The 15490-nt window shown below is 36.2% G+C and overlaps 1 protein-coding gene across 2 annotated transcripts in view; it reads left to right on the forward strand.

Moving 5' to 3' along the window:
- ATR (ATR serine/threonine kinase) overlaps positions 1–15490 on the forward strand; it is a 120511-nt gene that overhangs the window by 70579 nt on the left and 34442 nt on the right. For both annotated transcript variants that reach the window (XM_002685057.7, XM_059888935.1), the window contains exons 28-34: positions 1945–2123; positions 5682–5846; positions 6909–7000; positions 12116–12207; positions 12442–12619; positions 14006–14185; positions 14618–14777. In XM_002685057.7, the coding sequence (XP_002685103.2) occupies positions 1945–2123; positions 5682–5846; positions 6909–7000; positions 12116–12207; positions 12442–12619; positions 14006–14185; positions 14618–14777 (1046 nt within the window). The remainder of the gene's footprint in view (positions 1–1944; positions 2124–5681; positions 5847–6908; positions 7001–12115; positions 12208–12441; positions 12620–14005; positions 14186–14617; positions 14778–15490) is intronic.

The raw sequence follows: 15490 nt of genomic DNA on the forward strand, positions 1-15490 counted from the left end.
TTCAGCATTGTTATATCTTTTAATTTGAGTCTAAAGAGTCTCTCCAAGATAGAGGGGATAAGTGTATACATATAGCTAATTCACTTTGTTGTACAGCAGAAACTAACACAACATTGTAAAGCAATTATGTGCAATTAAAAAAACACCACTACAAAAAAAAAAAATCTCTCTCCAAAAAAAAAAAATATGGTTAGTATATACTACAACACTAACCCCCTGTTACACCTGCTAACATGTTTTTTTTTTTTCCCTTTGATTTTACAACTCCCACTAAGGTGACTAAAAGAAGAATCTCATTAGAGTCTAAAATGACACTTGCCCCTATGATATAAGCATTTGGTAAGATTTTGATGAATTACATTCTTCAGACATTAATAGATACACTTAATGTCTTTAAACTTTTGCACTTTTCATTCTTGTGGCAAATGGGTAAAGTATATGGTCGTTCTGTTCTCTGTACTTCAGCCATCTTAGTGGGAATACATTATTTTCCCCCAAAGCTTTGAGACTAATTGGAAAAACTGACTAAGACCCTTAAAGAGGCTTTTACTTAAGTTCTGCACTTGTGAGCATCTCCTTCTTGTTCCTCTATTTGTGGAGACACAAACATTCCTGTTGTTAAGCACAATAGTTTATTTTTTTAGGATATTTTGGACTGACAAATAATTATCTTTTTAGGGGAATGTTTTTCTTTACAATATGACTTTTTTTCTCTACAACATATTGATATGTTTTACATTAACTCTACAATTAAAGGTTTGTTTCTGTTTCTGCATGTGAAAATGGTACATAAAAACCAAACATGAACTCAGTTATTATCATTTCTTACTAACATTGTAATAAAAATTCTAGCTTTTAAGAGTAACATTTGTAATATTTCAAAAGTACATTTGAAATAGTACATTACCTTTAACATTTCTCAGAATTTGAAATGAATTACACATTTTGATGGAAGTAAGAAACTTATTTTAAATATAATTTCATTTAAATTTACTATCTTGATTATGAAATTTGTTTCCTGTTTTCTACATGCTATAATGAGTCATTATTAAAAGCTATAGCTTTTAAATAAGACTTCTTAAACTAGCTAGTCCAGAAGTTTCTCAATTAGGTCTTTTCTTAGATTCTTTTAAAAAAATTACCATTTTAAAGTATTTGTGATTTTACTTGAAAGGCACTTTTACTTTCTATTTCCACCTTAATAGTTAATGTAGATATAGCAACACAGTAAAGAAATAGATTGTTAATAAAGAAAGCTATTTCCATAATTCTGCTTTTTTCCAACTCATACTTTATCACTGTTTTTATAGTTATTAATAATAAATAACTCATCTTTGTATCTTTTGTGCTTGCGTGCTAAATTACATCAGTCGTATATGGACTGCAGCCTGCCAGGCTCCTCTGTCCATGGGATTCTCCAGGCAAGAATGCTGTAGTGGGTTGCCTTGCCCTCTTCCAGGGGATCTTCCTGACACAGGGATCGAACCTGCATCTCTTACATCTAACCTGCATTGGCAGGAGGATTCTTTGCCACCACATCTTTTGTATCATCTTTATATATCCTCAACATTTAATGTGAATTTACATTTAATCCTTACAACATTTAAGGAAGGCAAAACAGATGCTAGTATTTATAGGAAAGTGTGTGTGTTAGTTGCTCAGTTGTGACTGATTCTTTGCGACATCATGGACTGTAGCTCCCCAGGCTCCTCTGTCCATAGAAACAGAAGTTCAAATAAGTTAAATGACTGTTTAAGGTAAGGTAAGTAATAATTGCTGTTGGAGCAAGAGTCTTCTGAGCAATCATCTTGCTGGTAGTTACATTCTAAATAAGATACACTGGTACATGTAGATTAATTTATTTCATGAAATAAAATTAAATGTATACTTTTAAAATTTCATCTTCTAAGTCTTTAATTACTCAATTATCTTTTTATGATCTAGTGTCTAGTGTGGATTATGAAGACTATCAGAGTGTAACTCGTTTTCTAGACCTCATACCTCAGGATACTCTGGCAGTAGCATCCTTTCGCTCCAAAGCATACACACGAGCTGTAATGCACTTTGAATCATTTATTACAGAAAAGAAGCAAAACATTCAAGAGCATCTTGGATTTTTACAGGTTTGAAATTAATATAGTGAACTTAATAATGATGTTTAATATTGCCAGTCTTTTATGTTTAGATTGTTCATTTTATTGGTTTAGATGATAATACTATGATTGTATATGGAAGAGAAAGTAAGGACCAGTGGGACTAATACAGTGAATTAAATAAGAGGTCAAGATTGGTGGGCTTCTTTTCAGGTCGAAAAGCAGAATGCTGTGAGAGAACTGGAAAATAGCTTGTAGTCTTTTGGTGACAGTCTCTCCTGTCTGTTTGCCTCCTTGTCTAGCATTAGTCTCTCTTAATTATTAAAGTCATTCTTTTATAAGGGTATTCAACTCCCATGTCTTTCTCCCTCTGTATTGTATTCACTTTGTAAGACTCCAATCCTGAATAAACTCACCCATGTGTTTTCCCAGTTTGCATGTAAGCAGCTGAATATCACTGGAGTAAAATCACACTGTGGATATTTAACTGGTTTTCCTTCACATTCATAATCTCAAACTTCAGCAGAACTCTTTAACACTGCCTTCAGTCTATGTTTCTCCAATTAAGACTACTTTCCCTCTCTTCATGATGACTATTTCTTACCTTCTCTTCATGTCTCTTCTCACCTCACTTATTCTCAGTTGATGACCTTGCTTTATTGTTCCTTAGGAAAATAGAAGCCAAATCTACCAAATGTGAAAATTCATTGGATTCTGCACCATATTCTTTTTCTTCTCTATTCTGTTCCTAAGGAAGAATCCCTTCCTGCCAAAATTCAGTTCTTCTACTTTTGTTGTTGATTTCAAGAATTTCACTCCTTCAGATATTCCTTCTTTCTCCAGTATGATTAACTTTTCTTTCTCAACCAGAGTAATAGAGTATATAGACATGTTCTGGTATAACAGAACATTTTAATTTTTTTCTAATTCCCTTGAAAAGATCTTACAGTATCTTTTTTCAGATACTTCCCAACTTTCTGTTTCCCTCCATAGCCAGTTTTTAAAAGAATTGCCTATCTTCTTTATAGACCTTTATTTCTTATTTACTCTTTGCCCATTCCAATAAGAGTTCTTTCTCCATTCAACTGACTCTATTCTTGCTAAGAAAATCACTGACATATATATATATATACTATTATGTATAAAATAGATAACTAATGAGAACCTTTTCATACTGTTCATGGGATGAAGCACAAGCTGGAATCAAGATTGCCTGGAGAAATATCAATAACCTCAGATACGCAGATGACACCATCCTTATGGCAGAAAGCGAAGATGGACTAAAGAGCCTCTTGATGAAAGTGAAAGAGGAGAGGGGAAAAAGTTGGCTTAAAACTCAGCATTCAGAAAACTAAGATCATGTCATCCGGCCCCATCACTTCATGGCAAATAGATGGGGAAACAATGGAAACAGTGAGAGGCTTTATTTTCTTGGGCTCCAAAATCACTGCAGATGGTGACTGCAGCCATGAAATTAAAAGACACTTGCTCCTTGGAAGAAAAGCTGTGACCAACCTAGACAGCATATTAGAAAGCAGAGACATTCCTTTGAGAATGTCTTGTTGTCCAGAGACGGCCAACAAAGGTCCATCTAATCAAAACTATGGTTTTTCCAATAGTCGTGTATGGATATGAGAGTTGGGCTATAAAGAAAGCTGAGTGCTGAAGAATTGATGCTTTTGAACTGTGGTGTTGGCCTTGGACTGCAAGGAGATCCAACCAATCAATCTGAAAGAAATCAGTCCTGAATATTCATCGGAAGGACTGATGCTGAAGCTGAAACTCCAATACTTTGGCCACCTGATGCAAAGAACTGACTCATTTGAAAAGACCATGATGCTGGGAAAGATTGAAGGCGGGAGGAGAAGGGGACGACAGAGGGCAAGATGGTTGGATGGCATCACCGACACGATGGACATGAGTTTGAGTAGGCTCTGGGAGTTGGCGACGGACAGGGAAGCCTGGCGTGCTGCAGTCATGGGGTCGCAAAGAGTTGGACACAACTGAGTGATTCAGTTGAACTGAATGAGAGCCTACTGTATAGCACAGGAAACTCTACTCAATACTCTGCTCTGTGGTGACCTAAATGGGAGAGAATTCTTAAAAAGAGGGGATATGTGTATATGGTTAGCTGATTCATTACTCTGCCGACAAAGGTCTGTATAGTCACGGTTATGGTCTTCCCCATGGTCACATACTGTTGTGAGAGCTGGACCATAAAAATCCAGAGAACCAAAGAATTGATGCCTTCAAACTGTGGTGCTGGAGAAGATTCCTATGGGTCCCTTGGACAGCAAGGAGATCAAACCAGTCAATATTAAAGGAAATCAACCCTAAATACTCATTGAAAGGACTGATGCTAAAGCTGAAACTCCAATACTTTGGCCACCTGATGTGAAGAAATGACTCAATGGAAAAGACTGTGATGCTGGGAAAGATTGAGGGCAGAAAAGAGAAGAGGGCTTCAGAGGGTGAGATGGCTGGATGGCATCACCAATGCACTAGACATGAATTTAGGCAAACCCCAGGAGATGGTGAGGGACAGGGAGGCCTGGCATGCTGCAGTCCCTGGGTTTGCAGAGTTGTACATGGCCAGGTGACTGAACAACAGTGACATTGCTGATTCACTTTGTTGCACAACAAAAACTAACACAACATTGTAAAGCAACTATTCACCAATAAAAGTTTAAAAAGAAAGAAAATTGGTGGCCTCCATGTTGCCAAATCCAATAAATACCTCCCAGTCCTCATTTTCTTAACCTCATGGCATCATTTGACCACTCCTTTATTAAGACATTTTCTTTTCTCTCACAACTTCTGGGATACCACATATTCTAGGTTTCTTCAAGCTAGTCTCTGCTCTCAGTTTCATTTGCTAGTTCTTCCTCATCTATAAATATAGAAGTACTCTAGTGTCCTCTTTTCTTCTCTGCCTCTGTTCATTTCATAAATCACTTCATCCTTTCCCCTGCCATCTTTGTGCTAATTGGTCCCAAATTTTTATCTTCAGCCTGAATATCTCCTTTGAACCCAGATTTAGTGTCTTGTGTTTCTTGTTGTTCAGTCTCTAAGTTGTGTCCAGCTCTTTGTGACCCCTTGGACTCAAATTCATGTCCATTGAGTCAGTGATGCTGTCTAAGCATCTCATCTACATTGCCCCCTTCTCCTTTTGCCTTCAGTCTTTCTAAGCATCAGTGTGTTTCTTAAAAGTATGTTAATACCAATATATTAAATGCTTATTTAAAATATTTTAAAATTTTAGAATGTAACTTATAGACTGTACTCAACAGAATTTATTATATATCGGATTTTTACAAGAGTTCAAGACCTTGAGAGTCTTTACAGTTCTCATTGTCACTGGCAGTTACTAGTGGAGATTTGTATTTAAGTGGAATATGGGTATATTTAAGTGGAACAGAATGCCTGGAAATAAATTTGCAGGTTTACTGTGAATCTACCCTGAAACAAATACTTATTGTTGCTTTGAGGAAAAAAAATACTTATATGCTTTTTTACATGAACGGGTGGCTTTATTTCTAGTTGTGTCTTTTTTTCTTATTTTACTGTTTCTTTAATGATTGAACAAAGAAATTATATGCTGCTATGCATGAACCAGATGGAGTGGCTGGAGTAAGTGCAATTCGAAAGGCAGAGCCATCTCTGAAAGAACAAATCCTTGAACATGAAAGCATCGGCTTACTGAGGGATGCCACTGCTTGTTATGACAGGGCTATTCAGTTAGAACCAGACCAGGTAAGAAAAGAAATGAAAGGCAACATAATAAAAAGAACTATGAACTAGAATCTCTGGAAACCTTAATTTCAATACTGTCTCTACCAGTGTCACTCTGTGTCTGGAAAATATTTAACCGTCTATGAACTTGAGTTTCCTGATTGATAAAATTAGAGATATGCTAGATGATCTCAAAGATCCTTTCCAGTACCAAACTTCTATGACCTTACAAATCCCCCAAATGAATGAGATTTATTGTGGAATATACTTAGTTTTAAGCTGTATATTCAATTACTCTGAAATTAAGGTAATTTTGCTTTACTATTAAAAGTGTAAGACTTGCATCAATTTTTAACAATAATAGTGATTCTATAGCCTAAGAAAGTTTTTCAGATTACACATGCCCCATCACCATCTGGGAATCTCCGAAATGGTCCCTTAGTATCACTGAGCTACAGTTACTAATGAAGGCACGTCATGTATCTCATGTATATTAGAACAGGAAGGAGGTTTAGAATCATTGGTTTACAATCTTGGCTTAGAATCTCTCTAATCTTAGGTATCCCTTTTTTGTCATAATTGGCCTGTTCATTTTCTCAGAAGTTCAGTGTATAGGGCCTTTATTTTTCACAATCTTGTTCTCAATTTTAAAGAATACTTCATAATCCTATTTAACTTTTCAGTTTCTATAGCCTAAAATCTATACTAATAATATTGTGACCTTTGAGTTTAATTTTTATATGAGAAATAATGACAGTCTTTAAATGAAGTATTAAGAAATCCTGTTAGTTTTATATTTGATCTGAACAAAAAATTAGACCTTATCTGGGAAAAAATAATAAATTCAATCTGAGATGCTTTTTAGAAGTTGTCTGAATTAAAAAAAAAAAAAAACAATTCAGATGTGTATAGAATATTGGCAGAGGACTTTGCCATATAGCCAAGCAAATCACTTGTTAAACTAAGAAAGGTAGGCTCAGTGAAGAAGATAGCATTTTTTAAGGACAAGTAGTTAAACACTTTTTGGTTCCTAAGATGTATTTGAAGTAACAGTTGCTATTTTAAATACTTTAAAATTTCCAGATCATTCACTATCATGGTGTTGTGAAGTCCATGTTAGGTCTTGGTCAACTGTCTACTGTAATCACTCAGGTGAATGGAGTGCATGCTAACAGGTAATGCTTTTGAAAAGAATTTTTTTTTATCATTGTTTTGAAATGGGAAAGTTTAAATTGACTGATTGGGTTGAAGTAATGTTTACTACAGTAATGAAATCTTTTTTGTTTTCATGGTGTTAGAGATAAGCACCAAAAAATATTTTGTCCTACTCTCTCTCTCATAAGTCAGTCTAGCACTTAACAGCTTATCTTTTGTGCAAAGAATCATCTTTGAAGTAAATTTGCTTTATGACAGGAACCCGCCAGACTTTACCTACTATGGGTGAAGTTCATATTCATGCTTCTAAAGGGTATCTAAGCTGTGCCTACATAATCAGCACCAGTTATTTTATGTGTTGGAAAGAGGGAAATTTTGTGACTGAATTAAAGAATACCACTCTAAAATCTAGGGATTGTTTTCCCCTAAAAGACTAATAAAAATGAAAACAATCTTCTTTTCCTAAAGAAAATAGGTTTCTTAGAGCAAACCAAATGATACCCCCTAAAAACTGTTTATACGTGGCAAAGATTAAAGCATCCATGTTTCTTTTAATATAAAAAATAATTAGGAAGGTTGGTTTTGCTCTTGAAACTGCCTTGCTCTGCCAGCTGAAAGCCTTTTTCCTTAATATATTTGCCAGACCCCAGATAACTTTTCCGAACAGTGTTCAATTCAGTTCAGTCACTCAGTCGTGTCTGACTCTTTGCAACCCCATGAACCATAGCACGCCAGGCCTCCCTGTCCATCACCAACTCCCGGAGTTTACCCGAACTCATGTCCATTGAGTTGGTGATGCCATCCAACCATCTCATCCTCTGTTGTCCCCTTCTCCTCCTGCCCTCAATATTTCCTCGCATCAGGGTAACAGGTGACCAAAGTATTGGAGTTTCAGCTTTAGCATCAGTCCTTACAATGAACACCCAGGACTGATCTCCTTTAGGATTGACTGATTGGATCTCCTTGCAGTCCAAGGGACTCTCAAGAGTCTTCTCCAAAACCACAGTTCAAAAGCATCAGTTCTTTGGCACTCAGCTTTCTTTATAGTCCAACTCTCACATCCATACATGACTACTGGAAAAACCATAGCCTTGACTACACACGTTTCTTGACAAAGTAATGTCTTTGCTTTTTAATATGCTGTCTAGGTTGGACATAACTTTCTTTCCAAGGAGTAAGCGTCTTTTAATTTCATGGCTGCAATCACCAACTGCAGTGATTTTGGAGCCCCAAAAAATAAAGTCAGCCACTGTTTCCATTGTTTCCCCATCTATTTGCCATGAAGTGACAGGACTGGATGCCACGATCTTAGTTTTCTGAATGTTGAGCTTTAAGCCAACTTTTTCACTTTCCTCCTTCACCTTCACAAGAGGCTCTTTAGTTCTTCACTTTCTGCCATAAGGGTGGTGTCATCTGCATATCTAAGGTTATTGATATTTCTCCCGGCAATCTTGATTCCAGCTTGTGCTTCATCCAGCCCAGGATTCTCATGATGTACTCTGCATATAAGTTAAATAAGCATGGTGACAATATACAGCCTTGATGTACTCCTTTTCCTATTTGGAACCAGTCTGTTTTTCCATGTCCAGTTCTAACTGTTGCTTCCTGACCTACATACAGGTTTCTCAAGAGGCAGGTCAGGTGGTCTGGTATTCCCATCTCTTTCAGAATTTTCCACAGTTTATTGTGATCCACACAGTCAAAGGCTTTGGCATAGTCAATAAAGCAGAAATAGATGTTTTTCTGGAACTTTCTGGCTTTTTCCATTATCCAGCGGATGTTGGCAATTTGATCCCTGGTTCCTCTGCCTTTTCTAAAACCAGCTCGAACATCTGGAAGTTCATGGTTCACGTATTGCTGAAGTCTGGCTTGGAGAATTTTGAGCATTAATTTACTAGCGTATGAGATGAGTGCAACTGTGCGGTAGTTTGAGCATTCTTTGGCATTTCCTTTCTTTGGGATTGGAATGAAAACTGACCTTTTCCAGTCCTGTGGCCACTGCTGAGTTTTCCAACTTTGCTGACATACTGAGTGCAGCACTTTCACAGCATCATCTTTTACGATTTGAAATAGCTCGACTGGAATTCCATCACCTCCACTAGCTTTGTTCATAATGATGCTTCCTAAGGCCCACTTGACTTCACATTCCAGGATGTCTAGCTCTAGTTGAGTGTCCAGACAGTGAGATCTGGTCAAAAGGGATAGGATCATCTTACTTTACCAAAGAGCACAGGGCACTGTCTTTAGTTAGTTCATGCAGTACTTCTAAATAACAGATTCTATAAATTCAAAACTATGATTTTAAAGACCACTGTTCTACGGTGTCTGAGAGCAGAGAAACTCAGTCTTAGTTGTATGGTTTCAAAGTAGTGGAATTTATAAAATGATGGGAAAAAAAAGCTTTACAGAAACAGGGAAAGATTGGATACATGTTTTAGACTTGTCTCTCCAGATTATTTGAGAGACCTGATGAATAAAAGGGTTGCAGGAATTTGGGAAAGTTTGTCATGGCTCAAGCCAGTGTGTCTTATTTCCTTATGATGCATACTGCACGCTCTTCTTTTTGGGTCTGGGATATATAGAGCCTCTTGATCATTGGACTGTGAAAAGGCAAGCTTCAGTATTCAAAAAAGGATACTATATCACTGGTGCAAGTGGTCATTGAGGGGATGTGTTTTTCTTGGGGTGAATACTTGTGTTTAAACAAATATTTCTCCAAAATTATTGTCTGTGCTTAAACTACACATTGTTTTATTTTTTAAAATTTTGTATTGGAGTATAGCAGATTAACAATGTTATAGCAGATTAACAATTAACAATGAAACAGTAGTTTCAGGTAGACAGCACAGCCATCCTTATTATACCCGTATCCATTCTCCCCCAAACTCCCTTCCCATCCAGTCTTCCATGTAACATTGAGCTGTGTTCCCTGTGTTGTACAGTAAGTCCTTGGTTGGTTATCTATTTTAAATACAGCAGTACAGAGTCATCTTTTTAATGCATTTATGGAAGTATTATCACAGCCTGATCCTCATGGCCATTTGGTACAATACTTCTTGGTACAGTGCTTGGTGTGACCCTCTGCTTTAAGGTCATGGCATCTAGTTCCATCACTTCATGGCAGATAAAAGGGGAAAAAGTAGAAGCATTGACAGTTTTATTTTCTTGGGCTCCAGAATCACACAGATGATGACTGCAGCCATGGAAATAAAAGACACTTCCTTCTTGGAATTAAAGCTATGACAAACCTAGACAGCATATTGAAAAGCAGAGACATCACTTTGCTGACAAAGGTCCATATAGTCAAAGCTATTCCAGTAGTCAGGTACAAATGTGAGAGTTGAACCATAAAGAAGACTGAGTGCTGAAGAATTGATGCTTTCAGATTGTGGTATTGGAGAAGACACTTGAAAGTCCCTTGCACTGCAAGGAGATCAAACCTGTCAATCCTAAAGGAAATCAGTCCTGAATATTCACTGGAAGGACTGATGCTGAAGCTGAAGCTCCAGTGCTTTGGCCACCCAATGCAAAGAGCTGACTTACTGGAAAAGACCCCGATTCTGAGAAGGATTGAAGGCAGGAGGAGAAGGGGATGACAGAGGACGAGATGGTTGGATGGCATCACCAACTCAATGTACTTGAGTTTGAGCAAACTCTGGGATATGATGACGGACAGAGGAGCCTAGTGTGCTACAGTCCATGGGGTTGCAAAGAGTTGGACGTGGCTTAGTGACTGAACAAGAACAACAGTCCCCTCTGGAGAGCAACTCTTGCTAATTCTACTCAGATTTGGATCCTAAAATTTTTGATACTTCAGCATGTTGTAATAAACTTGTGAAGTTATTCAAATTTGGATTTTTAAAGTTATGTTTCTGCTGTATTTCTTTTAGTTTGTTCTAAATCATTTTTGGTGGTATTCAGAAATTAGAAAATATTCAGTATTTGTGTTGCTACTTTATTTTTTTAATAATTGATTCATTTGTTACATTTTCTTTATGTATTTTTACTACAGAAAGAACAAAGAGGGCTTTTAAGGGCGTTGATCCCAGCCTGTCTGAATCTGTTACCTTATTTATAATATGGGGATATGTGTACATTTTGGTATTATTAACTAATTAAATGGAAAAATGTGCCTGGCCTAAGGTCTAACATATAGCAGGTATTCACATAATATGATTTAATAAAGAAGAAACATGGGGAAAGTGTAGCTTCTTCTATACAGTCATGATCTAAATATCACTAGCCATCTTAGTCTCACATAAGTAGGATGCTTAAAAAAAATAGTAACCTATATCATACTGCTTTTACAAACCCCAATTTTAAAGTAACTGAAAATAATAAGAATAGATAAGTATTTTAGGTAGCTAATTTTGTATCTTTTTTTACACTATTGACACATAATTAGTAACTTGGTTATGCTCTTCTTATTGAGTATCCTTTGTTCCCTAATGCTCAATGCACACCACCAGTTTCTATGTTTTTGTCTTTGCTGCTGTTGCTAAGTCGCTTCAGTCATGTCCGACTCTGTGCGACCCCACAGACGGCAGCCCACCAGGCTCCCCCGTCCCTGGGATTCTCTAGGCAAAAACACTGGAGTGGGTTGCCATTTCCTTCTCCAATGCATGAAAGTGAAAAGTGAAAGTGAAGTTGCTCAGTTGTGTCCAACTCCTTGCGACACCATGGACTGCAGTCTTTAATTTTGTTCAAAATCCCATGTTATTAGAATTACTTACCTGTGATACATATATGTTCAGTTGGCTCTTTTTCCTCACTGCTCTTTGTTAAAGTTAAATCTGCAGCTAATCTTACAACTGTTCTTTGTAATTATCCAAGCATTAATTCTGATTTAATATATGGCAAATTTGTCAAAAATGATATTTTTAAATGGCTCTATCAGAAGTAATTATTGAAAATAATTGAATTATTGAAATTGTAATTCAATTTCAATTGTAATTATTGAAAAAAATATTTGGGGGGACTGGAAAGATTAAAATTGGGATTGTTGCAGATAGAAATTAATTATTTTGTACTTAAGTACAAAATACAATAAATAGAGTATCTAAACCAATGAAAAGTCTGTAAATGCCACCTTAAATTTAAATACATGTTTAATTGATATGGATTTCTTTTAATAGGTCTGAATGGACAGATGAATTAAACACATACAGGGTGGAAGCAGCTTGGAAATTGTCACAGTGGGATTTAGTAGAAAACTATTTGGCAGCAGGTACAATTACTTTTTAAAAAATAACCAGTTTTAATATGAATAAATATTCAGACCTAAGTAGCTAAACAACATTCATAATTAACCTGTCAGCTTTTCTTATGATTGCCTTGTTTAGTTCAAAGTGGAATGAAAGCATCTGTTCCAAATTTCTGTTGACTATTTTACCAAATGAAATAAAGCTTGTTCTGGGACCAGCTATTATGGCATTTCTTGACTCTGTCAGTTGTTTTTCAGATGGGAAATCTACAACGTGGAGTGTCAGACTGGGACAGCTATTATTATCAGCTAAGAAAAGAGATACCACAGCTTTTTATGACACATTGAAACTAGTGAGAGCAGAGCAAATTGTGCCGCTTTCAGCTGCAAGCTTTGAAAGGGGCTCTTATCAACGTGGATATGAATATATTGTGAGGTATTTTGAGGTTTCCATATTTATATTCCTGGTTTGTAGGTGTCATATGACTAGCTTGGAATTTTGTGCTTACTAAATAAGCGATAGTATGTTTGGTGTCATGCATAGCTACACAAATGGCTCTTGCATTTTTTTAACTTCACAGTCACCCCATCTATAGTTTTTTTTTTTAATGTATATCCTTTTAATTAGAAAGGCAATTATGAGACTGCTAAAAAATTGTAAAAATATCTTACATTCATCCTGATATAGTATCATAGTTTCTTTTCTTTATAGCCTAAATAATTAGACACCTACTCTGCCTGGCACATTGGTGTCAGTACTTTTGGTTCCTTTTCCTTTTTCTCATTTAGAAATGCATTTGACATTTCCCACCTCAAATTTTCCCCCTCAGATGTAGGCATTACATTACTCACAAGGAATATTAACTTTTAGAGGTAAAGAAGGCAATGATGGAAAACATTTTAGATCTGTTAATTTACCTGAAGAAAATGATAAAACATGTTATAACTGAACTGTAGGAAATTGAAAAATAAGCAGGTTTTTTTTTTTTTAGTTCATAAAAATGTATTAAATTTTGTATCAGCCCCTTTGATAACAGCTTAATGAAACCAGAGATTGGATCACTGAGATTAATAATTTGGTTCTGTAGCTACTCAACTGCATGCTTGAATGCTGTCATAGAAATGGGAGGAAGCTGGTATGAATGTATCACAGATGTTTCCATCAGCCTTAGCAAAAGAACAATTAAAATTGTGTTCATTTCACAATTTTTTACTGGCATCTACCATACCAGGTCCTCTTACAATAGCACCAGCGATATATACAAATATTTATGTTGAGTTTTCCCAGGGGACTCAGTGGTAAAGAATCCTCCTGCCAAGCAGGAGATGGGTCAGGAAGATTCCCTGGGTCAGGAAGATTCCCTGGAGAAGAAAATGGCAACCCACTCCAGTATTCTTACCTGGGAAATCCCATGGACAGAGGAGCCCAGCAGGCTACAGTCCATGGGGTCTCAAAGAGTCGAATACAACTTAGCAATTAAACAACACTATCTTCTTTTTTTTTTTTTTTTGAATTTTATATATTCAAATGGCTTTCATACATTTGAATTTAGTTATATATACCCTTCTCCAGTTTAATTAGGGTAATCTGGGAATCATAGCATAGCACTAAATATTCAAATCAACATGAATTGGTGTTTATACTCAATTTGAAACATTATAAATGTTAGTGTTTATATATCAAGAATATATATCAGTTAAAGTTCTTCAAAAGAAAACTGCACATTCCATATTCTTCATGGTTAAAGTACATGCTTTATGTGTCAGATTAATGTAACTAAATATATGACAACATATTAATATAGGCTCTGTCTGTCTTCAGATTGCACATGTTGTGTGAGTTGGAGCATAGCATCAAACCACTCTTTCACCAGTCTCCAGCTGACAGTATTCAAGAAGATTCACTAAATTGGGTAGCGCGACTGGAAATGACCCAGAATTCCTACAGAGCGAAAGAGCCCATTCTGGCTCTCCGGAGAGCTTTATTAAGCCTCAACAAAAGGTTTTACACCCTTTTTTTTATGTCAGTTATTGTGTATTTAATATTATATTTTCATATTATTTGGAGTATTTGTCTTTCCAAATTTGTCTCTGAATCTGTTTTTTCTATTGTCAATTGCCAAGACTGCACTAGATAGTTGAAATGAACCTAGAACTTAAAAATTACTTTTATGTGCTATATATCATATTTTTTGAATATTCAAAACACTTGAGGGAGGTACAGGTATAAGTCAGTAGTAAAATCTTCATAGCCTTGTAATTGATAACAATGGAGAACTCTAAGAAAATTAAAATTAGTCTTTTAACAAATTAATCTTCTTGATTCCTTTGAAAAGATATACTGAGAGGGTTCCATATTGGGAAGAGATAGTACAATTAAATTATTGAATATACTTAAAAATGCTCTTTTCCCTGTTTTGTCATGTTTCTTTAGACCAGATTACAGTGAAATGGTTGGAGAATGCTGGCTACAGAGTGCCAGAGTAGCTCGAAAGGCTGGTCACCACCAGACAGCCTATAATGCTCTCCTTAATGCTGGAGATTCACGACTCGCTGAACTGTATGTGGAAAGAGCAAAGTGGCTCTGGTCCAAGGTAATGGCCAAGGATCATCATCATATATATCTTCTGTTGTAGACTGGGTACTTCTACAGAGTCCTGACAGAGATGATCCCTAATCTAAATTCAGAACCTTCCTTTTCTGTCACCTTTCTGCATCATTTATCTACCATCATTTGGAAGAAACTTCATTCTGTACTGAAGTCCCAAATATTTTCCCATTCCAAGACTGAAAATGCAGTTCTTTCAGTTTTCATCTTGTCTTTCATTTTTTTCTTGAAGGAAATGACCAATTTTTACTTTGATTTTACCTTCTATATGTTTACATGAATGCATGTCGTAGGTACTTTAAAAATATTTAAGTGAGCATAACCCTGTCCTTACTTACATTCTTGGCAGATAATTAGTTTTGTGTAGACTTGCCAATGTTGCTGTGCAAATTCACTTTTAATCTAGCCTGTTAGGAAGGGCTTAGCTTCAGAACAAAAGTTCTCAGCAATCCTCAGATTAAGGCTATGGTTATAGGAAGGGGACTTTTTAAATATCTAAACTCCTTGAAAAACTTGTGCCCCAGATTTAAATGGCTCTTCCTTACATCTCTTCATGCTTGCCACCAGTCTAGAATTAATAGAGGCATAGCTTGTTCTGAAATTGACAGTTAGTAACTATAGTTTGTGCCATCTGTAAATGCCCCAAGTGTTATGGTGACTAAGAAAGGACAGGGGAGGAAGCATTTCCTAGATGGGAAG

The sequence above is a fragment of the Bos taurus genome, chromosome 1, assembly GCF_002263795.3.
Source record: "Bos taurus isolate L1 Dominette 01449 registration number 42190680 breed Hereford chromosome 1, ARS-UCD2.0, whole genome shotgun sequence".
Taxonomy (NCBI): domain Eukaryota; kingdom Metazoa; phylum Chordata; class Mammalia; order Artiodactyla; family Bovidae; genus Bos; species Bos taurus.